Source organism: Rana temporaria, chromosome 5 (assembly GCF_905171775.1).
Source record: "Rana temporaria chromosome 5, aRanTem1.1, whole genome shotgun sequence".
Lineage (NCBI taxonomy): Eukaryota > Metazoa > Chordata > Amphibia > Anura > Ranidae > Rana > Rana temporaria.
In genome coordinates, this window is record NC_053493.1 from 397,848,569 (window position 1) to 397,866,577 (window position 18,009).

Here is an 18,009-nt window from a genome sequence, read left to right on the forward strand (position 1 = left end):
ATTCTGAGTTGGACTAGCCTGCTACATCATTTTTTCACTTCGATTTTCGGGGTGTCTTTGAATTCAGCCCTCTGTAGGTTGATAATTTAATTTCCATTAAACGATGTGCCATCCGTTCATTCCTAACACATTACCCAGTCCCCATACCAGTATAGATATCCAGCATATTTTTCCCCATTGAGATCTGATGTGTTTTCAAAGTGTTCCTTGAATTTTTTTGAGCCGTGTATTAGACAGCAAGTGAATCTGTTGTCCCTGAAGTTAATGTGTTGAAAGCGTTAAGGATTTGAGCGATTTTGACAATGGCCAAATTGTAATGGCTAAATAACTGGGTCAGAGCAACTCCAAAACGGCAGCTCTTGTGGGATGTTCCCGGTCTGCAGTGATCAGGACCTATTAAAAGTGGTAAACCAACAACAGGGTCATGGGCAGCCAAGGCTCACTCTGTTGCATGTGGGGAGGGAAGGGTGGCCGATCCAACTGAAGATCTACTGTAGCTCAAATTGCTGAATAAAGTTAATGCTGGTTCCGATAGAAAGGCGTCAGAATACACAGAGCATCACAGCTTGTTGTGTATGGGGCTTCTTAGATTCAGACCAGTCAGGGTGCCCATGGTGACCCATGTCCACAGCCAAAAGCGCCTACAGTGGGCACATGAGCATCAGAACTGGACCACAGAGTAATAGAAGATAGTGATCGGGTCTGATAAATTCAAAGATGGTTTGAGGAACATAACAACCAGTTTAAGGTGTTGACATGGCCTCCAAATTCCCATAGATTTCAATCCAATTGAGCATCTGTGGGATGTGCTGGAAAAACTAGTCTGATCCATGGAGGCCTCATCTCGTATCTTAAAGGAATTAAAGGAAATTTTTTTTTAATCTAAATAGCTTCCTTTACCTTACTGCAGTACTGGTTTCATGTCCTCATTGTTCGTTTTTGCTTTGAAGTAGCTGTAATTCTGCTGTGATCTCCACACTTCCTGGTTGTCTGGCTCCTTATAACCATCATACTGGGAGCTTTCTCACGGTGGTCTAAGCTGTCATTACTGTGTGTCTAAAACTTCCCAGAACCAATCAGATTAATTTTAAAAACAAAACACTGCCCTGGATTTGTTTGTTTTTGTTCTGTGTCTCTCTCTACTTCACAGAAACATGAAGCCAGTTTAAAAGTGAAAGTGAAACTAGAGGCACATTATATGATTGATTTTTATCTACTTTTAATCATTTTTAAAAGGAATCAGTTAACTTTTATGTCTCTATACCCTGTAAACAGTCATTTCAGCAAAACATTTTTTTTCCTTTAGTGACCCTTTAAAGAATCTGCTACTAACGGCTTGGGGCCAGATACCATACCTTCAGAAATCTATGCCTCCATGGGTTATGGGGTGGGTGGTCATAATGGGTTATGGCTGATTAGCGTATATAGCCCTCTGCACCAGTTCCCAAGCAGTTGTGCAAGGTTAATGCCACTTACCCACCACTCCTGGTCCTCTTCACCTGTCACTATGATGACCTCTCCTTCTGCAAATGTCAGCTCATCATCATTGTCCGCTTGGCAGTCATAGATTGTCTTTACCCTTTTCAGCTTGAGTTTCCCCTGAGGATGACACAAAGACAAAATTACCAAATGTAAGAGAACACCAGGGAACACATTTTTTTCCTTACATAAAAAACACAATGAAAGGTAAACATGGGTTGCCACTAATTTCCATACACTATATTACCAAAAGTATTGGGACACCTGCCTTTACACACATGAACTTTAATGGCATCCCAGTCTTAGTCCGTAGGGTTTAATATTGAGTTGGCCCTCCCTTTGCAGCTATAACAGCGTCAACTCTTCTGGGAAGGCTGTCCACAAGCTTTAGGAGCGTGTCTATGGCAGTTGTTCTCAACTCCTGTCCTCGGGACCCACTAACAGGCCAGGTTTGCAAGATAACTGAAATACGTCACAGGTGATATAATTTGCTGCTCAGTGATTGCAGTATTCTAGTCTGCATCTCCCCAGGGTGATGCTTAAAATCTGGCCTGTTGGTGGGTCCTGGGGACTGGAGTTGAGAACCACTGGTCTATGGGAATGTTTGACCGTTCTTCCAAAAGCACATTTGTGAGGTCAGGCACTGATGTTGGATGAGAAGGCCTGGCTCACAGTCTCCACTCGAATTCACCCCAAAGAATCAGGTTGAGGTGCAGGCCAATCAAGTTCCTCCACCCCAAACTCACTCATCCATGTCTTTATGGACCTCTTCACCTGTCACTATGATGACCTCTCCTTCTGCAAAGGTCAGCTCATCATTAGGGATGAGCCGAACACCCCCGCGTTCGGTTCGCACCAGAACCTTCGAACGGACCGAACGTTCGCGCGAACATTTAGAACCCCATTGAAGTCTATGGGACTCGAATGTTCGAATTTAAAAGTGCTCATTTTAAAGTCCAATATGCAAGTTATTGTTGGAAAACGTCTTTGAGAACCCGGGTCTTGCCCCAGGGAACATTTATCAAGGAGAAAAAAAGTTGTAAAAACGGTCGTTTTTTTCTGGAGCAGTGATTTTAATGGTGCTTAAAGTGAAAAAAAAAAATTGAAAAATTCCTGTAAATATCGTACCCGCTGGGTGTCTATAGTATGCCTGTGAAGTGGCACGTGTTTAGAACTGTCCCTGTACAAAATGAGATTACTATAATAAAAAAGTAATTTAAAACTGCTTGCAGCTTTAATGTAATGTCTGGTCCCTGCAATATGGATGAAAATCATTGAGAAAAATAGCACAGACACAGACAGTACACACACCACGTAGCTTTAGGTGCACACTGCAGAGGACACGGACAGTACACCACGTGAAAGTACTTGCAGCAATATCCTCTGCCTGTAGTATTAATATGAGCAGATCCCTGACTCTAGGAATAAATATGAGAAACACCAGCTTTACGTTAGGTGCACAATGTGCAGAGGACACGGACAGTACACACACCACGTAGCTTTAGGTGCAAACTACAGAGGACACGGACAGTACACCACGTGAGAATACTGCAGCTAGCACAATCACCTGCCTGCCAGTAAATTAGAAAGAGCGGATCTAGCTAAACTATACAGTGTATAAATATATATACACAACACCTGGGATGCATATATATCCTCTACACACTGTAATTCTAACTGACTAGCCTGCCTGCTCTATCTACCTGCAATAAATGACACTCTCTCTCTCTCTGTCTTCTCTCTGTCTTAACCACCGCAACACACTACACAAGGCCGACTTGCAGGCGGCCTTTTATAGTGTGGGGCATGTACTAAACCCCCTGAGCCATAATTGGCCAAAGCCACCCTGGCTATGGCCAATTATGGCTCTCCGTTTTTTGCAAGCTGTGATTGGCCAAGCATGCGGGTCATAGTGCATGCTTGGCTAATCATCAGCCAGCAATGCACTGCGATGCCGCAGTGAATTATGGGCCGTGACACGCCACTCGAATTTGGCGCGAACGGACCATAACGTTTGTAATTCGACGAACGATCGAACATACGATGTTCGACTCGAACACGAGGCTCATCCCTACTCATCATCATGAGCTGAGGAAAGACAGATCATAAGTTCATATTAGCTAGGAACCACGATCTGTAATTTCCTCTAGGTCAGTCCCACCCCCCTACTTGGAACACACACTATGGAACACAATTAACCCCTTGATCACCCCCTAGTGTTAACCCCTTCCCTGCCAGTGTCATTTTTACAGTAATCAATGCATTTTTATAGCACTGATCGCTGTATAAATGTCAATGGTCCCAAAAATGTGTCAAAAGTGTCCGATGTGTCCGCCATAATGTTGCAGTCCTGATAAAAATCACTGATCGCCACCATTGCTAGTAAAAAAAAAAAAAAAAAAATTAATTATAAAAATGCTATAAATCTATCCCCTATTTTGTAGACGCTATAACTTTTGCGCAAACCAACAATATACGCGTATTGCAATTTTTATTACCAAAAATATGTAAAAAAATACGTATAGGCCTAAACTGAGGGAAAAAAAAGCTTTTTTAAAAAGAAATTGGGGATATTTATTATAGCAAAAAGTACAAAATAGTGGTTTTTTTTCAAAATTGTTGCTCTATTTTTGTTTATAGCACAAAAAATTAAAACCGCAGAGGTGTTTAAATACCACCAAAAGAAAGCTCTATTTGTGGGAAAAAGGAACATCAATTTTGTAACAGCGTCGCACAACCGCGCAATTGTCAGTTAAAGCGATGCAGTGCCGAATCACAAAAAATGGCCTGGCCATTTCTTTTGGGGCTGAAGTGGTTAAGAAAGTCATGCAGATGGCAGTGGAGAAAAGTAGAGTTGTGCATGTTGGAAAATGTTGTTTAATTTTCATTCATAAAATACTATGTAATAAGGTAGAGCTCCGTCCAGATGGGGGTGGGGGGAGATTTTCTTTCCCTACAAAGCAGAGGATAAAACCCCTTAGTAAAAGCAGCACAGTGTTCACACAAAAACACTGGTTAAGCACACATTTAACCCTTTGATCGCTCTAGATGTTAAACCCCCTTTACCAGCCAGTGTCATTAATACAGTGACAGTGCATATACTTGGCACTAATCACTGTATTCATGTCATTGGTTCCCACAAAGTGTCAGTTAGTGTCAGATTGTTCGCCACAATATCGCAGTCTCACTATAAGTCGCTGATCGCCGCCATTACTAGTATAAAAATAAATATAAAACCAATTAATATACGCTTATTGGGATTTTTTTAAACCAAAAATATGTAGCAGAATACATATTGGCCTAAATTTATGAAGACATTTTATATGTTTTTTAGCAGAAAGATTTTCAAAATTGTCGGCCTTTTTTTGTTTATAGCGCAAAAAATAAACACAGTGGGCTAGATTCACATAGATTAGCGGATCTTTAGATCCGCGTAATCTATGTGATTTACGATCCGCCGCTGCAATTTAGCGAGGCTAGTGCAGTATTCACAAAGCACTTACCTCGAAACTTGCACCGTCGGATCGTAACTCCCCCGGCGGAATTCAAATTTCGCGGCTAGGGGGAGTGTACAATTTAAATCAGGCGCGTTTTAACTGCGCATGCGCCGCCGGTGAAATTTGTCAGTGCGCATGCTCCAAATGACGTCGCTAGGATGTCATTGTTTTCGGCGGCAACGTCAATTGCGGCCATCCGTATTCCAGACCGACTTACGCAAAAATTTGAAACTCAGCGTGGGAACGACGGCCATACTTAACATTAGCTACCCCTCATATAGCAGGGGTAACTATCCGCCGGAAAAAGCCGAACGCAAACGGCGTAAAAAAAAAAGCGACGGGCGTTCGTTTCTGAATCGGCGGTTCTCCTCATTTGCATATCTGACGCGTAAAAGACCGAGGCGACACCTAGCGGCCGGCGGGAGATTGCAGCCTAAGATCCGACGGTGTAAGTCACTTACACCAGTCGGATCTATGCGGAACTGATTCTTATGAATCAGTCGCATAGATCCGACCGTCGTATCTCTGAGATACGACGGCGGATCAGGAGATCCGCCGTCGTATCTCTTTGTGAATCTGGCCCAGTGGTGATTAAAGACCACAAAAAAAAGCTCTATTTGTGGGAAAAAAAATTACAAATTGTATTTGGGTACAACGTCACACAACCGCGCAATTGTCAGTCAAAGTAACGCAGTGCTGTATAAATATTCCGGAGGGCAAGTGGTTAAACTTGTGATTGTTGTGAAAATGGGGAAATCATGCTTGACAAGAAATCTGCCAGTTCAGAAGTAGTCTGAAGAACAACCAACCCAGAACACTTGGTCAGGAAAAACTCAGGAAAAACTCACCGTATTGATTTTGCGAGGAAGTGGCACTGGCATTTCTGGAAGAGGTGGCGGACCGTCGCTGGAAGCTTCGGAAGCCTGCTTCTGCACAGGTGCGTGATCTGCTGGCTGGGAGTTTTGTACCACCTCCGGTGGCTGAGAATTTTGGTTCGTCTCTGGTGTATGAGGCTTAGGAGATGTCTCTACTACGGGTACCTTGGGCGGCAGGTCTCCCAGGATGGGTTTGGGTGGAAGATCTTTGAGCTGTGGCTTTGGAGGCAGGTCTCCCAACTGTGGTTTTGGTGGCAGGTCTCCCAGTTGAGGCTTAGGAGGCAATTCTCCTGGCTTTGGTGGTAGGTCTCCCATGTGTGGCTTCTGTGGGAATTCCGAAGGCTGTGGCTTTGGAGGAAGATCTGCGAGCTGCGGTTTCTGTGGCAGGTCTACTGGCTGTGGAGGTTTTTGGAAGATGTCTGGCTGCTGGTTGTATTTGTCCATCGAGAGATGATGAGTGGTATCAATCTTTCTAAGTGCCACTTGAAAGAGAGAGAGAGAGAGTCAAGGGACACAATTATCAGTCTATAGCATTTGAAATATCATTGTGACTGCAAATAGTTACAGAGAAGGTTCATATGTTTGTGTGTATGGAATTTGCAAGTCATAGGCCCGGATTCAGAAAGGAGTTACGTCGGCGTATCTCCAGATACGCCGTCGTAACTCTGAGTGTGAGGCGTCGCATCTCTGCGGCTGATTCATAGAATCAGATACGCCTCACTGTTGCCTAGATACGAGCAGCGTAAGTCTCCTACGCCGTCGTATCTTGGAGTGCATATTTACGCTGACCGCTAGGGGTGCTTCCGTCGATTTACGCGTAGAATATGCAAATGAGCTAGATACGCCGATTCAGAAACGTACGTGCGCCCGGCGCATTGATTTACGTCGTTTACATAAGGCTTTTTCCCTGCTATATGAGGCGTAGCCAATGTTAAGTATGGACGTCGGGACAGCGTCGAATTTTGCGTCATTTGCGCAAGTCGTACACGAATAGGGCCGTGCGTAAGTTACTTTCACGTCTAAAGCATTGACTATTTGCGGCGTAATTTGGAGCATGCGCACTGGGATACTTTCACGGACGGCGCATGCGCCATTCGTTAGGAGCGTCAATTACGGGGGGTACGATTAATTACTATACAACACGCCCCCTACCAGCCTATTTTGATTTAGGCGGGCTTACGCCGGCCCATATACGCTACGCTAACTTCGGGCGCAAGTTCTTTCTGAATACGGGACATGCCTCTCAAAGTTACGGCGGCGTAGCGTATATGAGATAGGCTACGCCCGCCTAAAGATAGGCATTTCTTTCTGAATCCCGGCCATAATTCCTATATGGACAAATATGTAATTACTAATATTATAAAGATATAGTGACATACACACTACGTGGGCAAAGGTTTGTGGAGGCCTGACAATCACACCTACACTATATGATAAAAGTATGTGGACACCCCTCCAGTATTAAAGAGTTAAAGTGTTTTCACTGAAGGGTCCCGTTAATGCTACAGTATAAAATAAATTTTTACACAATTGTGCGCTCCCAGTCCTGTGACATCAGTTGGGAGAAGGTCCTTTTCTGTCCCAGTATGACTGTACTCCTGGGCAAACACACCTGGGACTTAATTTAAATCTACAACCCATAGTTTAAAACACACTGGTGTAGAGGAACTTGACTGGCCTGCACAGGGACCTGACCTCAGCCCTGCTGAACACCTTTGAGATGAATTGGGACACAGATTGCGGGGCCAAGTACCTGATCTCACATTTGCTTTTTGGCATTTTAGCAAAGGTTCCCAACAGACACACTCCAAATTTTTGTGGAAAGCCTTCCTAGACTGTCAGGTGTTATAGCTGCAAAGGGAGGTCCAACTCCATATTAAAAACACGCAGGTTTAGGAATGGGATGTCCTACAAGCTCATATTAGGTGTGATGGTCAGGTGTCCACATAGTGTGGAAAAGGTAAGAAAGATATGGTAGTGGCAGGCGTGTTGTAGATACCAATGAGGTCATCAGGTACAGCGTTTTTGAAGACAGCTTACCTTTCTGAGGTAGTTTTGGCAGAACTCTGGGCCCTAGTGTAGTCTTTGTTGTTCCCGTACTAAAAAAGAAAATGAAACCAAAATAGGAAAAAAAATATTAGCATAGATTTTTTCTATCCAATCCATTTTGTTCAGAGAGCAAGATTCAGAAGTTCTGTAATTGTTTTTATAGCCATTTGTGTGCCAGTTAGGGAAACTTAGTTAGGGAGGGGGAGAAACTGATTTTCAAATGCTGCAGAGAGTCACATAGGGCATCCTGTAATTGCCCCTCCATCCGACCGCACTGATTCCCTTGGGCCCCCTGTGAGCCCGGGCCCCCTACAGGAGGACTGGTGATCCCCCCCCCTATCAGCGGCCCTGTATGTAATACATAGGACAAAATGCATGTTGACAAGGGGAGTGTAGAGGAGGGCGGGGAGTCTACTGACATCACGACTCTACCCACCGAGCTCCGGACAACAGATCCACCCACAGAATCTGCAGTTTTTCAGTTCTTATAACAGACAGAGGGGAGACATTTGCCAGGTGAGGATACATGCAGGAGGCATGTATATCCTTATAGATCAGCACTATGGCAGTAGTTTAGAAAGGATGAGAGAGGGTTTACATCCACTTTAAAAGGACAAATTAAAGGACAAGCAGCAACTTTAGTTGTCCTTTGAAGTAAACCTGACACATAAAAAGGGGGGGGGGTGTAATTCAAGGCTGAGCTGTGCTGTGTCTATGAAGGCACACAGCAGGGCTCAGGAGCACACCCGCATGTTCGTCCCCATAGTATGCAGCTTGCTATGGGGGCACACACAGATGAGGAGGAGCCCACAGCCCCAGAAGAGGAGGTTCAGGTAAGCATACTATATTTTAAGGCAACATTGTGGGTCAATTACTGTTGGGCACATTTGCATGTGTTAAATTGGCATTAAACATTTTTCTTCTAATAAAAATGGAGAGATAATTTTACTTCATATCACGTACCTGGCAGAGTGGGAAAGCCTTTCAAACTTGTTGATGGGTTTATCCAGTGGGGTAGAGCCTGTGTCATTACCTGGTGAGAAAATGTACACAACTAATGACAGTTAACAGAATGTAAGTAAAATTGTTACCAAAAGAAAATAAATAAATCAGGGAACACAAAGAAGCCCCTTAAAGTAAAGGAGATAAAAGACTGAAAAGTGCAGGGGAAAATAAGAAGGTTCACAAGCAATGCTAGCAGTTTTCTATTGCCACCGAAGGGGCATTTGTAGTATGGAGTCACAATTAAAGGGATGTTATTCTGAGGCCCCGTACACACGACCGAGTTTCTCGGCAGAATTCAGCCAGAAACTCGATCGGAGCTGAATTCTGCCGAGAAACCCGGCCGTGTGTACACTTTTGGCCGAGGAAGCCGACGAGTTCCTCGTCGAGCCAAATAGAGTTCTCTATTTCCTCGTTGTTCAATGAGGAAAGTTGGCTTGCCGAGATCCTCGGCGGCTTCACACAGAACTCGACGAGCAAAACGATGAGTTTTGCCCGTCGAGTTCCTCGGACGTGTGTACGGGGCCTGAAAGACAAATGCTAGGATTTGTTGTAAGTTTTTCTTGTTAAAGGGATGCACTCAATGTCTTGTAAATGTTTGGAGTAGCTTAGTTGAAAATACGGGGTCTGCTACTCATCCAAGCTGCAGTAGTTCCAGGAAAGGGCGCATTGGATTATTATTATTATTTTTTTAAAGCAATTTAATCCAAATAAAAAAATAACCAGATTTATCATATTTTGAAGGAAGAAGATTGAACATTTTTAAATTGTCCTCATTTTGGTTCTACTCTATGTGACGGTTAACATGGCAGCCAAACTCAAACAAGGTATATTACACATATTGCAATTTTTATTTTTATTTGCAAATTGTATTACTACCTGCTAGTCCAGTCTCTCTGAACCAGGGTCCTGTGGATCCCTAGCATTACTCCAAAGGTTGCAAGGGGTTTTCTCTGACTTGCGGATAAGCTACCACTCACACCAATGATCTTTTTTCCCCCACATACCGCCATTTTAATGGGGTCCTTCTCCCAGTAAAAGGTGACCATTAAAGCGGAGGTTCACCCTAATAGCATGTATATCTGACCAACTCCCTTATATTTGTAACAAGTAATGTCCGCAATTATTATTTTTTTATGCTTTACGTACCTTGTAATCCATCTTTTCAATCTACTTCTCCCGCGGGAGTGGGCGTTTCTATGACTAGGGGGATTGTCATCTGGGAAGTTGCCCAGATGATTGACGTCTGTTCCCCCCGGCGGATAAGGCCCCGCCCCCCGTATTGCGTAGGCACGCACGAGTTACAGGGTTTCCGAAAAAAATGCAAGGACTATATGGTCAATTTTGACACTCAGTTAATGAGTTTAAAGGAAGAATTGTTATCCATGAGTCAGGAGCTACATAGGACTGTTGCAAGAATGAATGCTCTGGAAGAAAGGTTAAGTGCAGTTGAAGATATGCTGTTTCCATTAAAGGGGGAACCTCAAAGGGCTACAGGAGTTAACAGACCTCCAAGCCGCCAAGTTAGACGCAATGGAAAACAGACTGCGGAGAAACAATGTGAGAGTAGTAGGCCTTCCGGAGCAATGTGAAGGCACAAACCCTATTACTTTTATGGAGAATTGGTGTAGCGAAAAAAAAAGCCGAACATGCAGAGATGCGAGTCGGCTCTATAAGGCGCCTGCGCTCTGCATGTTCGGCTTCTTTCGGAAACCCCGTAACTCTTGCGCTCCTACGCAATACGGGGGGAGGGGCCTTATCCACCGGGTGGAACAGACATCAATCTTCTGGGCGACCTCCCAGATGACAATCCCCCTAGGCATAGAAACGCCTACTCCCGCGGGGAGAAGTAGATTGAAAAAAAATGGATTACAAGGTACGTACAGCATAAAAAACTAATTGCAGACAGTACTTGTTACGAATAAAAGGGAGTTGGTCAGATATACATGTTATTAGGGTGAACCTCCGCTTTAAGGTGACACTTCTCCCAAAGACAACCAGTACCAGCCTTCTTCTACCAATGTGAGGGGACACACCAACGGGGCACCTGTCCCACCGATCACCAAGATATGGGGAGCTACACTGACCACCAATGTGGGAAAATAGAACAATTTTCACTGTCTGCATTTCCTTTCTGCCCACATTTATTCAAATCCGTTTCATTAGGATTATTGAAAATTATTTTGCCGTATAGTGGCCCTGGGTGTAAAATACACCAAGGGGTCACTTTATCAAACATTTGCTGTTTGTAAGCCTAAAGCATTCACCGTCAAGTATATCCCTTGAAGCAATAAGCTGCATAGGAGCAGGAAGGTAAAAAAGGAAAGTAAAAGGGACAGGCGTGTGCTGCATACAGGAAGTAGGAGTAAAGCGGAGATCAGAGACACAAAGTCCCGCCAATCAAAATGTGACAACTCACCCCAAGGGACTGACCCCCTACTATGAGGTAGAGGGCTGGGTGGATCGGAGAGAGTTCGTTTGTGTCCAGGGGGTGGGGGAGGAGCTTTCTTCTTGGATAATGTGAAGCTGCCACTAGGGGATTGGGTGCTTAAAGGGAAGGCTGAAGTAGGACCAGATGTAACTGGAAAAGTATACAAAACATCTTACTTATGATGGGTGAGTAGCACACCAGGTCCTACATGCACACCTACCAACATTCAGTTCATCTGCCGAGTCAGCAAACGAGTGAAAGCAAAACTCTGTGGCTAAATATTTTGCAGTATTATTCTTATGCCATTAACCTTTTCACCTTCATAAATAAATAAAAAAAAATAGATTGCAGAACGCTTTTCAAGTTTCTTTTTCCCCCTTTTTAAAGTTTAAGTTCACAAAGGCAAAAGTCAAAGTGGTTGTAAACCCTTAGTGACAAAAAATATAAAAAACAAAACACCTGCAAGACAAAGGCATAATGAGCTAGTATGCATAGCATACTAGCTAATTATGTAATACCCACCTGAAATTGAAGCCCTCGCTTCGGTGCCCATACACAGCACCAGCCGCTGACATCAATCCCGAAGTTATTTCCGGGTATCGCAGGGCTCCGGCGCTGTGATTGCGCACGGGAGCCGCCGAAAAGGGCACAGTCCAACTGAAGCAACGACATGCCATTGCTTCAGTGCGCATGTGCCGATGACTTTGGCACATGCACACACAGGGGATATCTCCTAAACCGTGTAGGTTTAGGAGATATCCACGGTAGCTACAGGTAAGCCTTATTATAGGCTTACCTGTAGCAAGAAGTGTGTTGTGTTTACAACCACTTTAAACTATTTCTATACATGTTCATTACATCCTCAAACCCTTTAACCACTTGCTTACTGGGCACATATACCCCCCTCCTGCCCAGGTGAAATTTCAGCTTTCGGCACTGTGTCACTTTAACTAACAATTGCGTGGTCGTGCGACGTGGCTCCCAAACAAAATTGACGTCCTTTTTTCCCCACAAGTAGAGTTTTTTTTTGGTGGTATTTGATCGCCTGTGCGGTTTTTATTTTTTGCGCTATAAACAAAAAAGAGCGATAATTTTGAAAAAAAATACAATATTTTTTACTTGTTGCTATAATAAATATCCCAATTTAAAAAAAAAAAAAAACATTTTTTTTCCTCAGTTTAGGCCGATACGTATTCTTCTACATATTTTTGAAAAAAAAAAAAAAATCGAAATAAGCGACTGGTTTGCGCAAAAGTTATAGCGCCTACAAAATAGGGGACAGAATTATATATATATTTTTTTCCTAGAAATGGCCGCGATCTGCGATTTTTATTGGGACTGCGACGTTATGGCGGACACATCAGACACTTTTGACACATTTTTGGCGCCATTCACATTTATACTGCGATCAGTGCTATAAATATGCACTAATTACAGTATAAATGTGACTGGCATTGAAGGGGTTAACACTAGGGGGTGAGGAAGGGGTTAAATGTATCCCTGCATTGTGTTCTAACTGTAGGTGGAGGGGGGTGACTGGGGGGGTGACCGATCTGTGTTCCTATGTACAAGGGACACAGATCGGTCTCCTCTCCAGAGACAGCACCGCTGTCTCTGTGTAAAACGGCAATGAGAGATGATCTCATATGTTAACATATGAGATCATCTCTCATTGGCCGCACAGATCGCATCGCAAATGGCCACTCTGATTGGCCGTTCGCGGCGAACTGTAATTGGCTGTGTCCAAGGGACACGGCCAACACAGAGTTTCCCCGCTGCGCGCTCTGGAGCGCGCGTGGGGAACGCCCAAAGGGGCGGACGTCAAGTTGGATTTTCAGATCCGCGCTGTAGCCGTCATTCGACTATAGCGCGGGTCTGAAGAAGTTAAGGTATATTTCAAACATAATTTGCAACCTTGGAGAAAACCACCCCAACCAATCCCAATGTGATCCAAGTGATCAATTATTAAACACAACCACTGCAGGCTCCTTGCTGTCCTCCCACATACAGAAAGCCTGATTTAGGGCCTGTGTACACAGGTGGTGTTTTCCTGCGTTTAAAGTGCATTGCAGGTCAGCAGGTTCCTATTTACCTAAATATTTCAGTGCAGATGACAGTTCTGAGGTTGTCCATCACTTGCTTTGCATTTGTTTGGATACCCTAGGGCAGTGATGGTGAACCTTGGCACCCCAGATGTTTTGGAACTACATCTCCCATGATTCTCATGCACTCTGCAGTGTAGTGGAGCATCATGGAAAATGTAGTTCCAAAACATCTGGGGTGCCAAAATTTGCCATCACTGGCCTAGGCCCTATTGACATGCATCCAGATTTTTGGCAAAGTAGGTCAGATAGCCATTTGTGTCTCAATGCAAACAGTTAAACAGTGATGCGGATACACAAAAGTGTTCATTTTGACATCAAATTTCAATTTATTTTTAGTTATAGTCTTTTGACTAAAATGTCATTTTATTTTAGCCGTATTTAAGTCAACTAAATTCGAATTGGTATACAGCAAAACCTTGGTTTGAGAGCGTTTTACAAGACAGGCAAATGAAAAAAAAAATATTTGACTTGATATACAAGTAGCGTTATGTCACAACCAGGGTTTTTTTTCCACTGGGAACTTGGTGGAACTCGGCTCCACCACCTCTGGCTCAGACCCTTTGGGGGAGAGGGGGCTGCTCACCACAATCTCTTGTAAACACAGAAGTTTGGTTTCTGTGTTTACAAGTAACAGCTCTGCACTCTGTGTCAAAATCCCCCTGAACTCTGCACTCTGTATGTAATGCTATCCTGGTATTTAATGCCTCTTTAGGACCCTCCCCTACTGTTCGTGAAATTTGACTGACCACACCCACTTTTTCATGTGATTTGGAGGGTGTGTGTGGGTGGAGGGGTTTTGGGGGGTCGTGGTCGAGTTCCAGCACCTATTATTTGAGAAAAAAAAGCCCTGGTCACAACTGAGTATAAAAGAGAAGAGCGGCGCCTCCAAGTGTAGAAATATGGTTGCATTTAATGAAGGTACAACATTTAGCAACTTATTTCTACACTTAGAGCCGGTTCACTCAGGGGCGACTCGTCAGGCGACTCAGCCACTTGACAAGTCGCGCTCCACTCTGTTCAATGGAACCGTTCTAATAGGAGCGACTCAAGTCGCTCAGACTTAGAAAAAGGTTCTTGTACCACTTGCATTGACTTCAATACAAAGTCATTTTGCAAGTCGCCTCTAAAGTCGTCTTGAGATCGCCTTGCCGAGTCGCCTCCAAAGTTGTGCCGCCCCAGTGTGAACCGGCTCTTAGAGGTTCCCACGCTTCTCTTTTATACTCTGTAGCACCTGCTGGATTTTTCTTCAAATGCCCTTGTGGATGGACATTTTATGGTTACACAACCTATCACATTGTAAAATAGGGGGTGCAATGGCGCTTGCTATAGGAGATCACAAACTAATAAATAAATAATAAATAATAAGGTGCTAGTCCAAAATAAAAAGTGTTCCACTCCTATTTCCGTAGGTCCCACCTTGGAACACTTTTTATTTTGGACTAGCACCTTATTATTTATTTATTAGTTTGTGATCTCCTATAGCAAGCGCCATTGCACCCCCTCTTTTACATATTATTTTCGGTGTGTGAGCACCATTGGTAGTGGCAGCTGCTGTTGTTTGTAATATTCTGTTTAGTATATAGTTTAGTGCCCTTGGTTAGAGTGGTTTTTGCGCATTGGTTCCCCCCCGTTTTAACAACCTATCACATTGCTATAATCTTTTGATATGGACTCTAAACTGAAGGACCAAGGAATAAATGGTTGTGGAACTAATCATCTGAGTTTCCATTATTTCTTATGGGGAAATGTGCTTTGATATAAGAGTTCTTTGGATTACAAGCATGTTTCTGGAATGAATTATGCTCGCAATCCAAGGTTTTTGGAAGTTAAATTTGAATGCATTATTTAAGCATTTCTTTACAATTGCCAAACTCATATAAAAATCTAATAACATATTATTTGTGGTATTACGGTGTGAACATGAACTACAGACACAGATTTAGCATTTGCTATAAATAAAACCAAGTTTCATAAATAAACAAAAATATTACTTTTTGACAAGCAGAAGTACAACCCCCCCCCCCCCCCCCCAAAAAAACAAACTGTAAACTCTTTTAGCTATAATGCCATTGCACATAATACCTGAATATATTACCAACATTAAATATTAATAAACAAATTAAATAAGAAAAGCCATTTTCTTTTTCTTGTTTTCTTTCATAGCTTAGTAGATGACCCCTACATATTCCTAGGTAGTAGTGCAGTGTTCATTTTGACGTAAAATTTCTATTTAGCTTTAGTCATAGTCTTATGACTAAAATGTTATTTTAGTTTTAGTCATATTTTGGTCTTTTGACTAAAATGCCATTTTCGTTTTAGTTGTATTTTAGTAATCTCAATCGTTTTAGTCGTATTTAGTCAACTAAAATAGTATTCATTTAGTCAACGAAAATATTTTAGTCAACAAAATTAACACTGGTATACACAAGCCTTTAAAGCAAATTTTGTATTACAAAATGCAAGGTTTGCCTTTATTGCAGCCTTCCCCTATGTGAAATGGGGTAGAATACTCACCCTACACCCCAACATCTGGCATGCTTGCCTAGATGAATATAATGTCAATGGGCCTCATCATGGGGTCTCTTAGAAAGCTGAGGATTTAAAGTCTGCAAAAATGCACTACTGCAAAGTGCTGGAGCTTCTTCTCCAAAATTTGGGGTCCCAAAGCTTTCTCGTGATTCCATGGTTAGACTAAGGTCGGCCATAGATGGTTCGAATCTTTGTCGGTTCAGCAGGAACCATCTGAGATTCGAGCCTTGTGTGGGCAGGCTAAGGGCTCTTTCACACGGAGCGGATCCGTATTGATCCACCCCGTGTGTGTCCGTCGGCTCAGCGGGGATCATCCGTAAATCTCCGCTGAGCTGTCGGCGGACAGGGCGGTCCCCGCACACTGTGCAGAGACCGCCCTGTCTTTCCTCCGCTCTCCCCTATGGGGAATCGGATGAATACGGACCGTGTGTCCGTATTCATCCGATCCTTCCGCCGGACGGAAGAAAAATAGTGTTTTCTTCCGTCCGCAAAAGCGGATCTTTGCGGACGTTAGCGGATGCATCATCCGCTAACATCTGCAATCCCATAGGGATACATTACAAGTCCGTAAACGGACTTGTAAAAAACGGACCGTTTGTCCGTACGTGTGAAAGGGCCCTCAGGACCCTTTCACACTAGCGGACCGTATGTCCGCATTTTCATCCGTCCGTTTGCGGATGAAAACGGGACATGGGTCCCTATGTTATTACGGGTGTCAGCGGATGAACATCCGCTGACACCCGTAATTTGTCCGCCTCCGCAAAGATCTGCATTTGCAGACGGAAGAAATCCTATTTTTCTTCCGTCTGCCGGATGAACACGGACATATGGTCCGTGTTCATCCGATCCCCCATAGGGGAGAGCGGAGGAAACACAGGGCGGTCCCTGCACAGTGTGCAGGGACCGTCCTGTCAGCTGCCAGCTCAGCGGGGATTTTACGGAGGATCCACGCTGAGCAAAGAGGACACACGGAGCGGATCATTACTGATCCGCTCCGTGTGAAAGGGCCCTTACAGATTCACTACTACAGTCGCTAGCAACAATCGCTGTCTTCTCCCACTTGGGCCATGAGACTCGCCCAAAACTAAAATGACCTCACCACTGGAATCAATCTCGAAGAAACAGGAGGCAGAAATGAAATGTCCAAGGACCTGACATATTAGGTGATATTGGAAGTTGAATTTTTAGAACATGGTACTAAATGGATTAATAAACAAAATGTTACACCCATCAGGTTCATAGTTTGCGAACGTTATTGCTTTTATAGAGACGTAAGTGAAAAGTTCTAAAGATACCTTTTCCGCCTGCATTCCTAGGCGGGAGTGGTGGTGCGTCGGTTAGGGGAGACGTTGGCGAGTCTGTGCTGGTGGACATGAAGATCTGGTTAGTGAAGGCTCCGTAAGACAATCTCTGCTTATCCCGTGGAGTACTGAACCCAGGCAACAACTTGTCTTGGGGGGAAATACTAGATGAATGGCAAAAGCTTTGCGGCCTTGGTGAGCGCTCCTTCTTGATTGGACTAGGCTTTTGGGATGAAGAAGAAGAGAAAAGCTAGTTAAACACACTGTTGAGATTCTATTACTGAAGTCTGTACAATAGCACTTAATAACACAGTGGTTGTCCCAGATTTCATGGCTAACGTGACCATGTACAGTGCCTTGCGAAAGTATTCGGCCCCCTTGAACTTTGCGACCTTTTACCACATTTCAGGCTTCAAACATAAAGATATAAAACTGTAATTATTTTTGAAGAATCAACAAGTGGGACACAATCATGAAGGTGTTAGAATGGCCAAGTCAAAGTCCAGACCTGAATCCAATCGAGAATCTGTGGAAAGAACTGAAAACTGCTGTTCACAAACGCTCTCCATCCAACCTCACTGAGCTCGAGCTGTTTAGCAAGGAGGAATGGGCAAAAATTTCAGTCTCTTGATGTGCAAAACTGATAGTGACATACCCCAAGCGACTTACAGCTGTATTCGCAGCAAAAGGTGGCGCTACAAAGTATTAACTTAAGGGGGCTGAATAATTTTGCACGCCCAA

General features: G+C 43.7%; 1 protein-coding gene across 1 annotated transcript in view; it reads right to left on the minus strand.

The window, feature by feature from the left end:
- The window catches only part of ASAP1 (ArfGAP with SH3 domain, ankyrin repeat and PH domain 1), a 329,695-nt gene that overhangs the window by 6,421 nt on the left and 305,265 nt on the right, over positions 1–18,009 (minus strand). The window contains 6 exon segments of the mRNA XM_040354975.1: positions 1,477–1,599; positions 5,825–6,333; positions 7,892–7,950; positions 8,864–8,933; positions 11,322–11,483; positions 17,263–17,491. Coding sequence (XP_040210909.1) covers positions 1,477–1,599; positions 5,825–6,333; positions 7,892–7,950; positions 8,864–8,933; positions 11,322–11,483; positions 17,263–17,491 — 1,152 coding nt within the window.